The following is an 18,824-nucleotide window of genomic DNA, read 5'->3' as shown; positions in this document are numbered from 1 at the left end:
GGATGGAAGCAAATAATTGAAGAAAAACCTATCAATGGTATGATTGAAGACTATCGAAGGTATGATTTGAAGAAACCTTAATGAGCATGAAGGAAGACTATTAAGGTTAAGATTTGAAAACATGCCTATTGTTGGCATGATTAGGATGATTGATTGAAGATCTTTCTTGGGAAGATTTGAAGACCAAACTTGGGTGAATTGAATATCAAGTTTGTAAAGTTTTGTGAAGACGCACAAAGACGTGCGCCCTTGCAGGGGCCATTGATCGTGATAGGCGGGAGGGTAGGCTAGTTGCTAGTAGTCGAGATTAGAAGATCGGGCTGCATTGACTCAGACTAAGCATGACTGGAGGTTGATGGGTCTTGAGATCGCTCACAGCGTAAAGCGAACTCGGTTAAGTCGCTGATCGAGGGGTCATGTTGCGATTCATGTTACACAGAGTTAGCAAAAACTAATTTGGAAGGTTTAAAATTAGTAGCCACTGAGATTATAAAAAGTAGCAGAATTTGGTTGGGATGTTAAGGCGCTTATCCCGAGCTATCTTGCTCTCGAGATTGGGTATGACTCTTGAGGAGGGAGGCATGCGAGCACTAGACAATCTAGAGAGGGTAGTAATCTTTATTTGTGAGAGTGAGTGACAGAAGTGTTTGTACTCTATTATTTTTCACCTCGTGGATTGTTTATCTTCGGCTTGGCCCCCGGATGTAGGTGAGTGGGCCAGACCCTGGGTTTACCAATCTTATGTGTCTCCTTCTATAAGTGTTTTCTAAACCACAAACCATATCGGCCAGACTATGAGCAACTCGTTTGCATCCCTAACCAATGCCTTATGTCATGTGTCCCTTGATCGGTCCATATATACATTGTTTTTAGGTATTAAAAAAAGTTTACAAAATCTCCATGTCATTTTGAAACATGCCAATTCCAATAATGGAATTTCCGGGTTTGATATACCAACTAATAATTGGTAGTGAGTATTTTACATTGTGGTTCCTAAAACATTGGTCGGGATAGAAAAAGGAAAGAACTTAAAAACAAAAAGCTAGATGTTAAAAGCAATATTTCACATAATTTTTAATTCTTTTACAATTTATGTACACCAAAGGAAATTAAAGATAGCCTAGAATTTTTGGGGTCCTATACAAATGTAACAAGCGATGTTGAGAAGGCAATTACCAACTAAAATGTAGGCGATTATGAAAGATGAAAATATCAACCGACCTTGGGGATAACTCTCCTCTCAGTATCACCTCAAATAGTTTTTCCTTTTTCTTCTGTTTTATGCATTTACTACTCTTATTTTTTTCAATATTTCCCTTACTAGTTGTATGTATTTTTTTAATAATATTCTTTTAATTTTAATAAAATGTAATTTATCCACTTTAAAAAACATATGTGCTATTGTTGAAGAATTATATATATAGTTGGTTTTATGTATCCGCCTTCCAAAAATATGAATTATTATTATTCCATAAAATAAATAATAAATAATAACAGATAAATTAAGAATAGATGAAGGGATGATGGCAATATGTTTGGAAAATTAAAATAGGGAGTAATGAGAAAGTGTACTTTTTTATTTTTCATTTTTTAAAAAAATACTACTATATAATCATACCTAAATCGAAAGATTCAATTTTTAAGGAAAAATAAATAAATATAATTTTTAAGTCTTTGACCAACCAATTTCTTAAAAGGTTAAGGGCTCTAAATCAATCTAAATCAAGTTCTTGAGGGTTTTATATGAGACTTTTTACATAAAGATTTTTAGAGAATGCTATTTGGGACGAATGAGATCGATCCGAAATAGAAAGTGAATGAGCGTGGATGCTTATATGGCATCCACACGTCATCCCACTCTTTCTCTCTCCCGAGAAAATGGATGTTGTGTTTGCTCCTCTTTCCCAAATCTGCTCCCTCTCCGAGCATCCCTTTCCTCACCGTCCAGTCTCGCGGCGCCACACGCAACATCATCGCTAAGTCGTCGGCATGCGGTGAAGCCCTTCTCGCCCTAATGCCACGAGCCACACGTCATCGTCATAGTTATATTCTAAGAAAAAGATCATTAGAGAACAAAGCTTGAGTTTAATTCCTCTCTCATCTGCCGCCCCTCCCCGGCCGAGTTGCGTTCCCGGAGAAACTCGCGTTGGTCTCACGTCCGAGCCAAATCAAGTTAGATTATAACAATAATTTTGATAATCCTTTTCTAATGGGTTTCTGGTTTTTAGTGATTTCTTTGTTTTTAGGGTTTTTCTTGATGGTTTGTTTGGTGATTTCTTTGGTGATTTGTATGAGAAAGGTGAATTTTATGCTTGTTTTTCTTTGTAATTGTTAGTTTGTCTGGGGTTTGGTAGGTTTTTGTTTTTAATTCATGAAATCGCGGTGATCTAGGTGTTGAGGAGGTTTGGCAACCGTGGGATTAAGGTAAATGATCATTATTTTAAATAGGCTTTTGATGGTCATTGTTTTAATTATTTCTCTTTGCTTTGATTGGTGCTGGGCTAAGAAAATTGAGACTTCATGCACAAGCTTTTTCTTCTTGTGTTGATAAAGGTAGTTCATGAGGTTTTAGTGATTCACTTGACCAATTTAGTGAAATGCAGTGATCTGAGAAAATTGAGACTCCATGCAAAGCTTTTCTTGCTGCTTTATTTCCTAGAACATTAGTTAGTGTTATCTTCCTGAACACATTACATAACTAGAACTTTGTAATCCTTATTTGGGTTGTAGAACTTGTTATTACACAACCATGAAGTTGATAAGAATTAGCTTTATTCTTATCCTTATTTATTAGAAAGATCAATTTTCAAATTTAATTTGTGAGTATAATATTTCAATTATATTTTCTGTTCATGGATTTTCTACTAATCATGCACTATTGATTTGAGTTTGCAGGGAAATAATAATGGCCTTTGTGTGATGATGTTTGAAAGTGGACCCTTTTGTTAGAAAGCATTTCTGGTTCTTGAGTGACACAGCAATCTATGGGCAATTTTGTGGTGTGATTGTGTGATGCATTATTGCTTTTAACTAATAGCTTTTCTTTTAATTAATCATAGATTAATTTAAATGTAACAAATGCATGTTTTTATTTTGCAGATGGATTACTTGAAGATGCTTGAGAAGAATGTATGTTTATGTAGTTGTAGTAAATGGGCTTGTTGTTGTTGTTGTTGTTGTTGTTGTTTGTGTCATTCATGTTTTTTAGGAAAGCTTTTGATTTGTTGTTTGTGTCATTCAAGTTTTTCAAGAAAGTTTCCATTCTGTTCAGCATTTGATTGTTCATGCTTCATGAAAAATCAGATTATTCCGCTAAGCATTTGTGTCTTCAAACGATTTATTCCGCTTTCGAGTATTTATTCAAGTAAAATCCATATTGGATCATTGGTTTATTGGAAAGTTTCCATTCATTCTGCTCAACATTTGTGTGTTCAAGTAATTATTCCAGTAACGGGTTGCGTAATCCAATTGACTACCCATACAACCCATACAAGTCTCACATGGTGAAAAATCGATTAAAAACAATTTTTACACCAAAAGTACATTCTCGGTGTCTCCATACAGATTACAGATTCTCGAATTTCAATCTTGCGAGGCTACAAAAACTTGGCTTCGATCATACATGTTCAACTTCCACCAAGCAGGTTGATATACATGTATCGTGATGATTCTATATGAATCTCAAAGTGCACACTAATTACTAATAATCGTTACATGAACAAGCACATCCTTCAAATCGATGAAAGCATACACATTACAAATAGCACTATAGTCTCCATCTCCATTCGATGGAACAAAAGACTTCAACAGCTTGATCAACACAGCCACACTTGGAGTACATATTTATGAGAGCGATAAGCATGCACACGTCCACATCAAGATGTTGCATGCGTGCACATGAATGAACGACAACACCTTCAGCGTGATGCACCAAAGCGCCCACACCGCAGAACGGCTGACGAATGCACCAAGAAAGCTATATTGCCTAGCAGCATTTAAGAGTTCCTCCACATGCTGCATAATGCACCAAGCTAGAGCCATAATGGAAGGTCACCACTAAGTCATCAGCATGTAGATCAAGTAGGAGTTGCATACAATCGAAGTACCCATTCAATGCAGCCATATGGAGGGTCGTAGTGCCACCATCAGCAACCTTATTGATAAATCTTACTAGCGCACTAAAATAGGAAACATTAAGTTACTGAATTCTTTCAGCAAAGGAAGGAAGAAAAAATGGCACGCTTATGATTGGTCAGATCTATTTCTTAACGAGGAATCAGGGTTGGTTCTCTGGACAACACCTTTGTCGCCATCTGCAGCCGAGTCAAATGGCGCACTAGGAATGAAATCTGCAACCAATAGCCAAATGCATCGAATGTGCCCTTCCACTACAGCAAAGTGCAGAGCTGTTCTACCACTCAGATAATCTGCTCTCATTACCTTAAACCCAAAATCAAACATCCAAGCTTTTATACTAATCAATCAAGAAAAGAAACAAATAAAACACAAAAACTCATCATCTGATACACACATTACTTCTGTAGAGCAGTAGAGTCTGAACTACCTCCCAATGCCCATATCGGCAAGCTTGCATCAACGCAGTCTAATTTTCATAAATATAGAAAACACAAGACCAAACAAAGAAGGTTCAGCTATAATTTTGAATAATTATACACCAGGTTCCAAAATCAAACATCAAATCAAAAGATTCAAACTAAAAAAATCCCAACTTTCACCCAGACCATCATCCAATGAACAATAAAAAAATAAAGAATAATCAAAAGTTAGAACTTAAAGATTAATTCGAAATCCTATATTCGATCTGGAATTCGAAACCATAAGAAAACAATACGAACTAAAAGATCATGAAATAGATTAATCAAAAAATCCAAACTTTTCATTGCCGATAACCAACTCGGCCACAATAGTTCCCTGGAATTCACATTCGCCCATTCTCAAGCAACAGTCACAATCTAACCAAGAACTCAAAAAAATCGAGTAACAAAAACACGACATCAAGAACAAAAAACCCAGCTGGATCAAACCCAGGAGAAACAAAAATAAAAAAACATAAACACAAAAAAAGATAAAAAAATCAAAAAGGATAAACCTCAGAATGGCCCTTCGCAGTAGCGAAATGGAGAGGGGAATTAAGGCCACCGAAAGTGGAGTACTTGGCAAGGCTTGGGTTGAACTCGAGAAGCATCCGGGCCTCAATCAGGTCCCCATCTCTCACCGCCGACACCAGCCTCTCCCCGGAGGCCGAGCACTCCAACAAGTTCTCCATCCCTCTTCTCCCTAAGCTATCTCTGTCTCTCTGTGCTTCAAAACTTTCTCTCCTTCCGAGAAATGCTCTTTTCTTAGAATATAACTACGACGACGGTGTGCCGGTGGTGTCAGGCGAGAAGGGCTTCGCTGCGGCGGCGGCGACGACGATGATGTTGCCAGTGGCGTCAGGAGAGACTGGACGGTGAGGAAAAGGGTGCTTCGGAGAGGGAGACAGGATTTAGGAAAGAGGAGAAACACATCTATTTTCTCAGGAGAGAGAGAAAAAGAGAGTGGGATGACGTGGATGCCACATAGGCATCCACATCATTCGGCCCATTATTTCGGACGATTCATTCATCACAAATATCATTTCTTGTGAGGTTAAGCAAGAAGCACACCAAAATTGTCCTTTTTGAGCCCAGACTAAGGGTTGGGCATGGGTTGTGCTGGGCCGGATTTGAGTTGGGCTAGACTCAAAGTAGCAGCCCATACATACATATTGCGCTAGCCTGGGTTTTATCTGGACTATACGATGTTAACTCAAACCTGAGCTCTATCAAAAATTATTGGCCTAAAGCCCATCCTAGCCCAATCTAAAAATTAATTAAATTTATATATTTTACAAAATAATACAAATAATTAAATAAAACCATTTTTTCCCATCCTCGTATTTTATTAAATAATGAAACAAATATAAGTAACACAAAAAAAACCCAAAAAAGATATAAATATATTATCAAACCCTAAATCACCAATAAGTTTTACATTTATTTATTTGGCCTGATTGGGCTATGCTTAAATCCGTATAACCCAAGCCCACCCAGAAACTTAATTTTTGGACTATTTTTCTAAACCCAGATTTTATATTTTTTAAGTTGGGGGTTGGACCAACGGATGGGCTGCCCATCACATGGGCGATAGAAAAACATATTTTTCTAAACCTAGCTCATATTTTAATAAAACAATTTTATTTAATAAAATATTAAAAATTATTAATAAAATAATTAATTTATATTTTTTAATATAATAAATTTTTAATTTATATTTAACTAAATAGTTAGTCATTCATCGAACACCTGCGCCATCTCCAACCTCAAAACTCTATATTTAGTGACTCAAGATCTTTCAAAAATACGAAACCTACATGTGAAAAGTTTTCTCCAACCATCATCTCTATTTTTTTAACTCTAAAAATAGAATATTCTATGAATATTCTTTTTTATTTCACAATTTATATATTCATACTATCCACAAATTTAATTATCTTTAAATCTTTTCCACTTTTAACCAATGAATTATTTAAAAGATGGCATTTTCAACAACCACCTCCTTCGGATCTAATATGTTTAATGACATCTTCGCGATATCGTGAAAGTGGCGATACATCTACGGATTATTAGTCTCATCTACTTCAAACTTTTATTTTTGGGTGTTGTAGTTTTTTAATATATCAGCTAATAGTATATGTTTTAAGATTATTTTCTATGTTTTTATCTTATCACTTATGTAATTTTCGTTAATTTAATGAATTTGTAATTCGTAAATTATTTTCTTTAATTTGATATGTTGTTATTAATTAAAAAAATATAAATTAAATTATAACTTTATAATTTAATTAAATTATAAAGTTATAAATATAAATTGTAAAGAAATAAAAAGTAAAAATTTAAAAAAAGAATTAAAAATAGAAAAATCAAAAGCGAAAAATCAAAAATAGAAATAAAAAAATAAAAATAAAAATATAAATTTAAAAAAATTAAAAAGCAAAAATTAAAAAAACAAAATTAAAAAGAATTAAAAACAAACAATCAAAACCGAAAAATCAAAACAAAAAAATAAAAAAATATAAATTTAAAAAAATTAAAAAGCAAAAATTAAAAACAAAATTAAAAAAGAATTAAAAACAGAAAATCAAAACCGAAAATTAAAACAAAAATAAAAAATAAAATAAAACATATAAATTTAAAAAATTAAAAGCAAAATTAAAAATAAAATTAAAAAAAGAATTAAAAAAACTGAAAATCAAAACCGAAAATCAAAACAAAACAAAAATAAAATAAAAAATGAAAATAACGTTGCTACAGTGGCGCGCAATATCCCGCGCGCCACTGTAGCGAAATCTCATTTTGGCGCCCAAATTAACGCTTGGTTGGAGAATTTGGACGTCAAATTCAACCCAAAACGTCAAATGTGACGCTGGGTTGGAGATGCCCTCAGTGGCAACCAATCTTTTGTTATGGGAGAAAGTGAGCACTTAAAGGCAACTCCCTCCCATTAGAGATGTTCTAATATTCTAAACTCGTGAATATTTCTTAAACTTTGGTTTAATTCTAATTTTTAATTTAATTAATTTTTATTATAAAATTATTATTTTATTTTCATCTCTATAAAAGTTTAATTCCATTTTTTAAATTTAAGTAACATTTATTACAAAACCACCATGATATTTTTATCTCCATCCACTTTTCATCTCTCGTTGGTGAGGGTTTGGCCAATCTAAATGCGCTCCACTGGTGAACTCATTGTGAGGAAGAAAAAATAATATGTTAAAATGATAATTAAAAAAAAATAGAGGTTTCAAATTAAGAATCTACATGTCATTTTAAAACTTACAAATTAATATTAAAGTTATTGTGTATTCGCATTCCGAAGGAGTGCTACAGTAGGAACAGAGTCATAATTTTAGAAAATTTCAATGTTTGTTGAGTGATTATAATAATATGACTTCTTTAAGTTGGTTAATCTTTTCAAATCAAACCACTTATCTTTTGGTTTACATTTAAAAAATCAAAATCCGTAGGTTTCTTTTTAAAAAAAAAAAACAGTAAATGAGATTAATAAATGTTAAAACGAAATTGTTTTTAGACAAATATGTTAAAAAAAATAATGGCATTAATTTAATGTTTTATTTTAATTTACTGTTTAAAAATCACCTTTATTTTTATGGTCAAGCATTAAAAACTATATAACAAATTGCTACTAATGTGTGATTTTGAAAACGTGTTTCTCCTTAAAATATTAAAAAAACATGAGTGACAATTGACAGGAGATTTATACAGTTTTAAAGTATTTATTTAAAAAAATATACAGTAATGTTAAAACACTTGCATGAGATTTGTTTGAACACAACAAATACCGTGAGTCTTCTTACTTTGGAGAAAAGACTTGAATTTAATTTCTCTCAACCAAACTATCAGTTTCAACAATGAAAATGAGTGGCAGCTCTTCTTGTGTACGCTTTTAAGGAATAGTGCTTATCACCTCCCCAAAAAATAAATAAATAAATTATTATATGAATAATTTAAAAAAAAATAACATGAGAACAATACAAATATGAATTCGAAATAATAATTCTCACTATTTTTCATTTTGGGAAAAAACCTAATGCTATTTAAAAAAAAAATTTGGGTAAATCACCGACCACCTAATGTTATTATCACATAAAATGTTTGAAAAAAAATTATATCTTTTTCAATATATCGAAACAGTAACATCCACAAGGAAGTGAAACAAAAAAAAACCAACGGGTAAAAACTGTGTTATTTATTTGTAAATAATAAATCCATGAGTAAAACACCGCCAATACATAAACAGTTTTAGAACCTTTGGTATTTTATTTTTAGAAGTTTTCAAAAATGTGTTTGTAGTTTTTAATAATAGAAGAATAATTCAAAATATAATTTCTTTTTCAAAATTTTTATTTTATTATTTAAATGAAAAGGATAGTTTGAATACCTACAACAATTAACTAGGTAAATTTAAAGGCTCCATTTTAGGGGTTTTTGAGATTTTAATGGTTTTAAAGCAATATTAAATATAAACATAAAATTTAAAATACAAATAAACTAGTTTAATCAACTTGTAATATAATACATAAAATGTGTAAATAACTATAAATAAAACTATACATAACAGAAATAAAAGAAAAGAAAAACCCTAAAAAAACCAAACAAACAAAAAAATTATATTCAATGCAAAAATAATTACACAATAAAAGTTTCATAATCTTCTTCTACAAAAATAGCCCTAAATCCTAATATTCATTATATATAAATTTTTGCAATAAATTTTTAAAAGATCTACCACCTCCTAGCTCCCACATCTTTAATTTCCTATATTTTTATTTTTATTTTTATTTTTTTCAATTTTTTCTACTTTCACATAAACTTACCTTAAATTTCCATCTCCAAATATAAATAATATATATATATATATATTGAAAAAAATAAGAGATAATGATGGGGAGTTTGGCTTAGTAAAAAGAAAAGGATAATCTCTGGGAAAGGATGGCTTCTATGTACATAGAAGAGCCTTGTACGAGTAAAAAAGGAAAATTATTTTTGCTTTTTTTTTTTCTAATCTTTATTCAGATAACATGATCCGAGAAACAAAATGTTTGTCTATCCACGCACCAATGGTAATAAACCTAAAAAAATAAAAAAAAAAAATAAAACAAAAACCCCAATAGCATTCACAAAAACCTAAATCCACAGCCACAGCATGATGAACCTCCAAAACTCCCATAAAAAATCGACATTTCATGGAAATATTAGAAACAAAATTAAACCCTAAACCCTCGATCTCAATATATATATATATATATATATATATATATATATATATATATATATATAAAATCCGACTTAAATCCTAAAAATCGAAAAATGCTTGAAAATCAAGATCGACCAGAAAATCAAAACCATGCATGTAAGAAGAAACCAGCAGCGTGAAATCGAAGAAATCCGAACCTCCCTTCAAAGGTTTTTTTCAAGCCTCTGTCGCGGCCCTAGATCGATCCTCTAATCCCAAGATGAGCCCATCAACGGGGAGGGGGGGAACTTCAGGTTCCCACCCCAACATCTAATCTCAAAGTTCCCAAAACACAATGAGGAAGGATGAATATCCCAAGGATAGGAAGGATCTAATAAGGATGAAGGATAGAGGATAATATCCCAACCAACCCCTCCATGTTCTTATAAACATAATGTGTCACATGCCCAATAAAAGTATAAAACATGGTTGTTCAACATCTGAATATTTCCAATATGAATTCAGAATTAATATAAGAAACAATCATGACCGTTCAATTGAGCATCACACATTAAAGATCGGAAGGAACGGCTCAGATTGATGTTCCTACGATTTCATGCTCCTATGGTTGCTGGAGCATAGCTTAACAAGCACGCATGGCACACGTGGACCAATAACATGCTCCTATCTGTTGACCCCGCCTGCTCCTTCCTTCCCATCCGCCCTCCCAATTCCTCCCTTTATTTTAAGTTTATATACATATATTTTAATAATTTTAAATTTTTTATCTTTATATATTTTTCTAATTTCATTATTTTCTATTTTTTAATTTTTCATTTGAATAATTGGATTTATTTATTTATTTATTTCTCATTTATTAGATGATTTTATTGAGTTTGCTTTTTTTTAAAAAATATTTTGAGAAAATTTGTAAAAATATTAGGGCGGTTTTTCGGATCGTGAGAAACTTGACCCGTGTCAAGCCCGGTTTAAATCGGATCTTAAAAATCGGTGTCCGGTTTTACATCGGATCGGATATGGGATATCCGGATCGAAATTAAGTTTCATCTAGATTTTTATATATAACGACGTCAACGTTCATAAAAACAAATATGAGAAACTTGAGGATTAAAATCTTACATTATTCTCCCCACAAAAAAATTCAAAAAAATAATAAATCATAGACATAAAGATTTGAATTTTTTTTTCTTTTACTTTTAACCCTATAAGAGTTTAAATTTATTAATATATATATATATATATATATATATATATATATATATATAATAATGTAACTATATAAGTAACTCTTTAAGTATTTAAACAAGGGATTTTTAATTTTTCTACTTACGTCCTTGTAAAATTTTTAAATTTATTAATATATATATATAATAAATTTAAATTTTATATGGTCTAAAAAGTAAAAAAGAAAAAAAAATATCTTAGAGGGTTTAAATGAGGGATTTGGAAAATTTAAACTAAAGGGTTTAAATGAGGGATTTGGATTTTTTTTTCTTTTTTACTTTTTAAACCATATAAAATTTAAATTTATTATATCTAATTATATATCTATATCTAATTATATATATATATATATATATATAAATGAATATATTAAAAACCTGATCGGATTCGGATACCCGGTTTTTAATTTCTCCCAACCCGTATCCGATCCGGTTTTCACCTTAAAAATTAGGACCGGATACCCGACCCTCTTTTTCGGATCGGGTACCTGAAAAATTCGGGTAAAAAAATCAGATATCGGATCGGATCATCGGATCCGGATTTTTTTGCTCACCCCTAAAAAATATGTATGATTGATTAATGTGCATTGAAAATATTAAAGCTTTGATTTAGTGATAAATAATTTTATTTTAAATTATGGTTAATTTATATAGAAGTTTAAATGAAAGTTATTATTTTTTAAATATTTAAATATCGGTTTATTTTGTATTTGCTAATATCTTAAATATAAATAATTTATAAAATTAAATTTTTAAATAATTATTTAAATAAATTCAGATAAATTATTAAAACACATTTATCCTGCAAACAAGAATTTTTTTAATTTAAAATATTATCTATATTTTATATAAATCAGAACAATATCACTCAAAGGAAGGAATTTGTTTTGGTCATTTATTTTTTAAAATTCTCATCTTTAGAATTTTTTAATAATAATTTAAAAAATCAAATTGTGAAAGACTACCGATAATTATCATAATATAAAAATATTTCAATTTAATATTTAATCAATGTAATTTAATCTTATTTAATTTTTACATTTTAAAATAATACATTAAAATATTAAATATTTTAATACTTAATCATTCATATCTTCTTTAACTAACTTTTCAAAATTCTATTATGATCCTATGTATTGTCTTTTCATGCATTTATTTCTTCAAAATTAATATAATATTTATTTATTTTGATTATAAATAAGAGCTTTTGTAGTTTTTATATTTTTACAATTTTCTTATTACATTTTTTTACTTTGTTGAGTTTTATTCACAAATTTAAACATATCTTTTTTATCATGAGTTTAGTAGCATGTGAAAAGATAAACCAACATCTCATATATGTATTTATTAAAAAATATCTAAATAAATTTAATTTTTATTAAATAAATTGTAGGGTTTATTCTAAAATTCCGTTATAGACCTCTAATTATCTTAAGCCGCCCCTGAGTTAAAATCATAAAAAAAATCTATATTTTGATAAAAATATATATTTTGATATATTAATTAAATTTAATTATTTCTCTTAAATTTTACTTGTTATAAAAAAATTAAATGTATTTTATAATTTAACTTTTGATTTAAAAGTTTTGTTAATTAATTATTTTAAAACTTGTAGTTCGCCTCCCCTCTATATAATTTATGGTTCCACCCTGATGACAAATGTTTATATAGATTTTTTTTTAATCTTAATTCTAATCTAAATATGATTTTATTTTAATTATGATGTGAATAAAAGAGAGATATAATTATGAAAAGAAGGGATAATCTTTAAGAATCTCCCAATATCTTTTCTTAATTCAAATATAAAAAAAATAATGATAACCAAGAGGATAGTTGGATATAAAATAATCGTTTTTAATTAAAAGAATACGCAATAATAAAAAAAGAAATGAAAAAAAAGAGGAAGGATAAGATCATTTTTAACAAACCATATTTATCCAAAAAATTGGTTATGGTTAAAAAAAAGTTTTTTAAAAAAAAATAAATCCTTCTAGAAAAGGTAATCTCCCAATTTTAAATTCGAATAAATAAAAATATCCTTATCAAAGTTGGTAAAGAAAGAATAATGCTATATGAGGCGAAGAAAACACACGAACCAGCCACACGACTTATGTGGCTGGTTACGTGGATTTTCTTTTTTTTTTTTTAAAAAAAGTAAAAAGGGGAGAAACAAAGAAAGCGAATCTCTATCTCTCGGGGTTCTCTCTATATTTCTAGGGCTTCGTTCAAGCCCCTCTCCCACTCCCGGGCGCCGCTCCCGCTGCTTCCTTCCCCCTCTCTCGGCCGTCGTTCAAGCCGCCTCCTCTTTCCTCGCTCCCGGCCACTTCACTCCTCCGCTCCCTGCCGCTTCACTCCCCCGTGCCTGGTACTCGTTCTGACCGCTCTCTTCCCTGGCCCGCTCCTGGTACCCGTTATGACAGCTCTCTTCTTTGTCCCCGGTTCCGGTACCCATTCTGACCGATCTCTTCCATCCCCCGCTCCCGGTATCCGTTCCGGCCGCCGCCCCTCTCTCGTTTGGCTTTGAAGAGAAACTAGGGCACAGATCGGCCCTAGTTTCTGTCTCTCTCGTGCTCTCTCATGTTGTTTTTGACTTTCGGTTTAATTCAGTAATATTTGTTTTTGACTTTTGGCAAGTTGTTTGCTTTATCATAGATTATTTTCACTTGCTTTTTTTTTTGACATGCTGTTTAATGTGTTTAAATTTGTTTGTGGTGATTTGGGTTTAGACATTTCTCAATTCTGTTGATGGAGTGAATGGATGATTTTTCAGTGTTGCGCAGTATCAAAATTAAGCTCAGGTTTTGGTGAATTTAGGGATTTGGGAATGTGATTTGGAGGATTTGGCATGAATCCATTGCAATTGATAAGGGAATTTATGTATTCATTGTGAAAGGGGAAAAAAGAAAATTAATGAAGTGGGGTGATAGATTGTGAATCATTGTCATTGGATGGTATTTTTCTGGTTCATCAGATATGTTCTGGTATGGTTTCTGTTATATTATTCGTCTTTTGCAGCAACTAAATATTTAAATTGCTAGTAAGTTATCAAGTTCACTAACTTGTTTTTCTGAATATTAGTCTGAGTAATGGCAACAAAGTTAAAGAGGGTCTCATGGTGTGATAGTTGAATTAATTTACCAACAGACTTGAAGAAAGATAGGTACTCATTGTTATACTTAAATAGACATTCTGCACTGGGCATTCACGTTCTGTAAAACTAACTAACAATTATTAAGCATTGATTGGTAGTGTGCTATTTCTTCAGCAGTGGTCTGCTGTCAAGGTCCATGCCATGTAAAAATTTGGTACATTTCTGAAGTTCTTTATATTGATTATTGCAGTGAATCATGTCCAAGTATACAAGAACAGTGTTCATTAGTTTATGTGTCATACTTAACAGTGGTGGATAAATTACTCAAGTTGATTTGTATTTCTTATTTTCATATTATCTTCTATAGTTTAGAGGCATCGCAATTTTTTGCCATATGTATCCTTTCAATAGTTTATTTTTTCATAATTTTGAGAAATAAGGATTCATTCAAGAATATTGAGAAGGCTTGGGCAGCCTTTCATCTGTAGGTGAGTGCCATCTTTAACTCTGTACATTGCTGTTATTTCATGGGTATCTCTAATAGAACTATTTTGTAGGGAGCAACTGCAATGTTTGTGGCAGCAGCTCTTGCTTCAAAGCAACCTGAACCTGCAAATTTGATTTCTGCTAATGTTGTTCCATGTGAAGAAGGAAGTTCTTCAAACATGGGTGCTGCAACTGCATCAGCTGAAGTTCTTCTGATTTTATGAATTTTTGTCAAATAGAAAATTTATGTATTCTTTTAGTAGGCCTCTGGTTAAATTCATGGAGATCAAGAGCAACATGATTTTTTTTAAATTTTTTTTTTTTTAAATTGGTTGTTGGGCAGTCATCAATGTTAATTCGTATTCAAAGTTGGTCCATTGTGATGTCCAGGTTAAATTCGTATTCATCAAATTCAAGTATGTTCTCCAACCATGGAAGCATGGACACCTTTACATCCTACAAAATCAAACAACATCCCTCCATCAAACATAAGCAACACACATGCTATAAAATCAAACAACATGTCTTCAGTAAAAATAAGCAACACATACCACAAAATCAAACAACAACCCATCATCAAACATAAACAACACACATACTACAAAATCAAACATGTCTTCATTAAAAATAAGAAACACATACTACAAAATCAAACAACATCCCTTCATCAAACATAAACAACACACATGCTACAAAATCAACCTACATGCACAATACTAATCAGAAATTTTTTATAATACAATCTTAATCATGATGATCTCTTTATAAACCAAAATACTTGTACTTAATTGTGTTCCATGCACAATACTAATCAGAATTTTTTTTTTAAAATACAAACTTAATCATCATAATACTAATAACTAATCAGAAATTATACCTTTGATGTAGCGGCCGGGAGCGGGGGAGTGAAGCGGCCGGGAGTGGGAGAGGGAAGCGGCGACTGGGGCGACCGGGAGTGGGAGAGAGGGAAGCGGCGGGAGTGGCCACCGGGAGTGGGAGAGGGAAGCGGCAACTGGGAGCTGGAAAGGGAAGCGGCGGGAGCGGCGGGAGTGGCGGGAGCGAAGAGGCCACCGGGATTGGGAGAGGGAAGTGGCGGGAGCGGCGACCGGAGAGGGAAGTAACGGGAGCCGCAACCGGGAGTGGGAGAGGGAAGCAGCGGGAGCGGCGACCGGAGAGGGAAGCAACGGGAGAAGCCACCGGGATTGGGAGAGGGACTCACGTGAGAGAGAGAGAGAGGGTTTCTTTCTCCCCTTTTTACTTTTTTTTTAAAATAAAAAAAAAGAAGAAAATCCACGTAACCAACCACATAAGTCATGTGGCTGGTTCGTGTGTTTTCTTCGCCTCATATAGCATTACTCGTAAAGAAAAGGATTGTTGCTTTTTTTTAAATAATGATAATAAATCTTGAGTAAAAAAATCAGATTTATTAAAATAAAAAATAGTAAGTAAATAAATCCATATAAAAATAATGATTCGAGATAAAAAAATATCCGGATGTTAAAAAAATATATATTCAAGAAAAAAAGATAATGATAAAAAGGGATTAATATATATATATATATATATATATATATATATATATATATATATATATATATATATATATATATATATATATATATATATAATCGAAAAAAATTTCATGAAAAAAAGAGGATAATGATGATTCAAAAATTCATAAAAATAAGGAATATAATAAAATATAATAAAAATCCCGGATTTCATGAAAAAAAAACAACCGGGTGAAAGCCGAAAAAAGATCAAGAGAAAAGGAGGAGAAGAGATAGACAAGAAGGAGACGAAAAAGAGATAGACAAGAAAGAGACGAGAAAGTGAGAGGAGAGAGACAGTAAAAACAAAAAAAAGGAGAAGAGAGATCCCGGAGAAGAGAGAGACAAGAGAAGAGGAGAGATAATATGAGGAGCAGAGTACAGTCTTTTAGGGTGGAGAAAGAGCGAAATAATATATTTAAAAAATCATCCGGGATTAATATGCATTTGGACGTAGGAAGATATAAACAATCAAATTATATATATATATATATATATATATATATATATATATATATATATATTCATTCTCAAATCCTTTTGCATTGAATGTCTTCTGTTTGTGCATGCATGTATGCCTATTATATGATCATGACATGCATGTTCCTTTTATATGATCATTGCATATGATCATGGTTTTTTATATACATGCATGTTTCTTTTATATGATTATTGTTCTTTATATATTTAAAAAAATTAAAAAAAAAAAAATATATATATATATATATAAGGCATACATTGTATCATGCGTTCATGTGAGCATATCTCTTTTGATTTCTCTCTCTATCCACTTTTCACTCCCAAACACATGAATCCTAGAAATAGTGTTTATTTTCTAGTGGATAGTCATGTTCATATATGTATGCATTAATGTGACATGGTCCACATCTTGCATGTAATAGCCAGGCCATTGTCATATAATGTTTATTAACCACGATTAGAGGACGCCAATGCTACGCTTCAAATAAGAAAAACGAAGAGATTTAGAGAATGTGAAAAGAGAAATGTTGGAGGATTTATGTGAAAATTGTAGAAAAATATGAAGCGTTGAAGTTTTTGGACTTATTTGCAAAATTAGAACAAAAATGCAAAAAAAATGTGAAGTCTTGGATTTATTTGCAAAAAATTATAAAAAAAATGAGAAAAGATGAGTTTTGGGGTTTATTTACAAATTTGATCAAATGTAAAAAAAAGTGAAAAGTTATAAGGCCTAGATGCATAAATCCTTAGATTCGTAGGAATTCAAAGGGGTAATATGCAAAAATGCCATGAGAAGGGTTAAAATAAAAAAGATGGCAAAAAAAAAAAAAAATTAAATTTTAGTGAAAGTTGAGTATATTATTATTAATTTGCAGGCTCACTTCCACAAACTCATGTTGAGGCCAATGTAATGGTAGAGAGCTCTCTTCGAGAGTTTCCTCATTACCTGTTGAGACTCTCTTGAGTGAAAGAAAAAAATATGAAGACTATGAATCTCATGTTGAGGCCAATGTAGTTGTAGAGAGCTCTCTTCGAGAGTTTCCTCATTACCTCTTGAAACTCTCTTGAGTGAAAGAAAAAAATATGAAGACTATGAATCTCATGTTGAGGCCAATGTAGTGGTAGAGAGCTCTCTTCGAGAGTTTCCTTACTACCTCTTGAGACTCTCTTAAGTGAAAGAATATTAAGACTACTGAATCTCATGTTGAGGCCCAATGTAGTGGTAGAGAGCTCTCTCGAGAGTTTTTCTCATTCACCTCTGAGACTCTCTCGAGTGAAAAATAATACGAAGACTATGAATCTCATGTTGAGGCCAATGTAGTGGTAGAGAGCTCTCTCGGGAGTTTCCCTCATTATCTCTCGAGACTCTCTCGAGTGAAAAGAAAAAAATACGAAGACTATGAATCTCATGTCTGCAAGCGATGTAGCGTGAGAGCTCTCTCGAGAGTTTCCTCACTATCTCTTGAGACTCTCTTGAGTGAAAGAAAAAAATATGAAGACTATGAATCTCATGTCGGGCCCAATGTAGTGGTGAGAGCTCTCTCGAGAGTTTCCCTCACTACCTCTGAGACTCTCTGAGTAAAAAATACGAAGACTATGAATCCCATGTCGAGGCCAGATGTAGTGGTGAGAGGCTCTTTTCAAGAGTTTCCTCACTCACTCTCGAGACTCTCTTGAGTGAAAGAAAAACATAGAAGACTATGAATCTGCATGTCGAGGGCTAATGTAGTAGAGAGAGCTCTTTCGAGAGTTTCCTTATTACCCTCTTGAGACTCCCCTCGAGTGAACGAAGAATATGTTGAAGACCATCAACTCTTGCGTCCCCTCTTGATGAAGTGGAAAAATATTTGAGTAAAAATTCTTAAGTAAAAATCTTTAAAGATCCACATGAACAAATGGGAGTCTTTCTCGAGCAAAAAAATTATTGAACAATGCTCGGACCTCATACCCAAAAAGGAACTCTCTCAAATTGACTAAAAAAAACTCAATTAGTGAAGGAAAAAGTTCCTAGGTAATAATGTCTAAGAAAAAAAGGCTTCACAAAGCGTGAAACACCGAGCCTTCAAACTCCAAAATTTAAAAAGTTTATGATTCACAAACAAATGGGGATCACCGTTCAAAATTCACAAAATATTCTAAAAAAACAAGTTAAAGCAATCAAGTTAGTGACCGAAT

At 32.0% G+C, this 18,824-nt stretch overlaps 1 protein-coding gene across 1 annotated transcript; it reads right to left on the bottom strand.

Annotated features, from left to right (window-relative positions):
* Positions 1-3,766: 3,766 nt before the first annotated feature.
* LOC120273276 (E3 ubiquitin-protein ligase XBAT33-like) lies at positions 3,767-5,287 on the bottom strand. The gene is made up of 5 exons (XM_039279907.1): positions 5,111-5,287; positions 4,532-4,603; positions 4,271-4,440; positions 4,028-4,178; positions 3,767-3,955 (listed from the first exon to the last, which is right to left on the bottom strand). The coding sequence occupies exons 1-5, from the start codon at positions 5,285-5,287 to the stop codon at positions 3,767-3,769; spliced, it is 759 nt and encodes a 252-aa protein (XP_039135841.1).
* Between the last annotated feature and the right edge of the window lie 13,537 nt (positions 5,288-18,824).

This window comes from Dioscorea cayenensis, chromosome 2 (genome assembly GCF_009730915.1).
Source record: "Dioscorea cayenensis subsp. rotundata cultivar TDr96_F1 chromosome 2, TDr96_F1_v2_PseudoChromosome.rev07_lg8_w22 25.fasta, whole genome shotgun sequence".
Taxonomy (NCBI): domain Eukaryota; kingdom Viridiplantae; phylum Streptophyta; class Magnoliopsida; order Dioscoreales; family Dioscoreaceae; genus Dioscorea; species Dioscorea cayenensis.
Note: the sequence above shows the minus strand (reverse complement) of the source record. Positions and strands in the feature narration are given on the sequence as shown.

What these genes read in the sequence shown, in the direction of transcription:
- LOC120273276 (XM_039279907.1), bottom strand. Translation starts at nt 5,287, where the DNA reads ATGGAGAACTTGTTGGAGTGCTCGGCCTCCGGGGAGAGGCTGGTGTCG. An exon ending in AGAACCAACCCTGATTCCTC is followed by an intron (nt 4,179 to 4,270) that starts GTTAAGAAATAG and finishes TTCCTATTTTAG; the next exon opens with TGCGCTAGTAAGATTTATCA. An exon ending in TCCATTATGGCTCTAGCTTG is followed by an intron (nt 3,956 to 4,027) that starts GTGCATTATGCA and finishes TGCATTCGTCAG; the next exon opens with CCGTTCTGCGGTGTGGGCGC.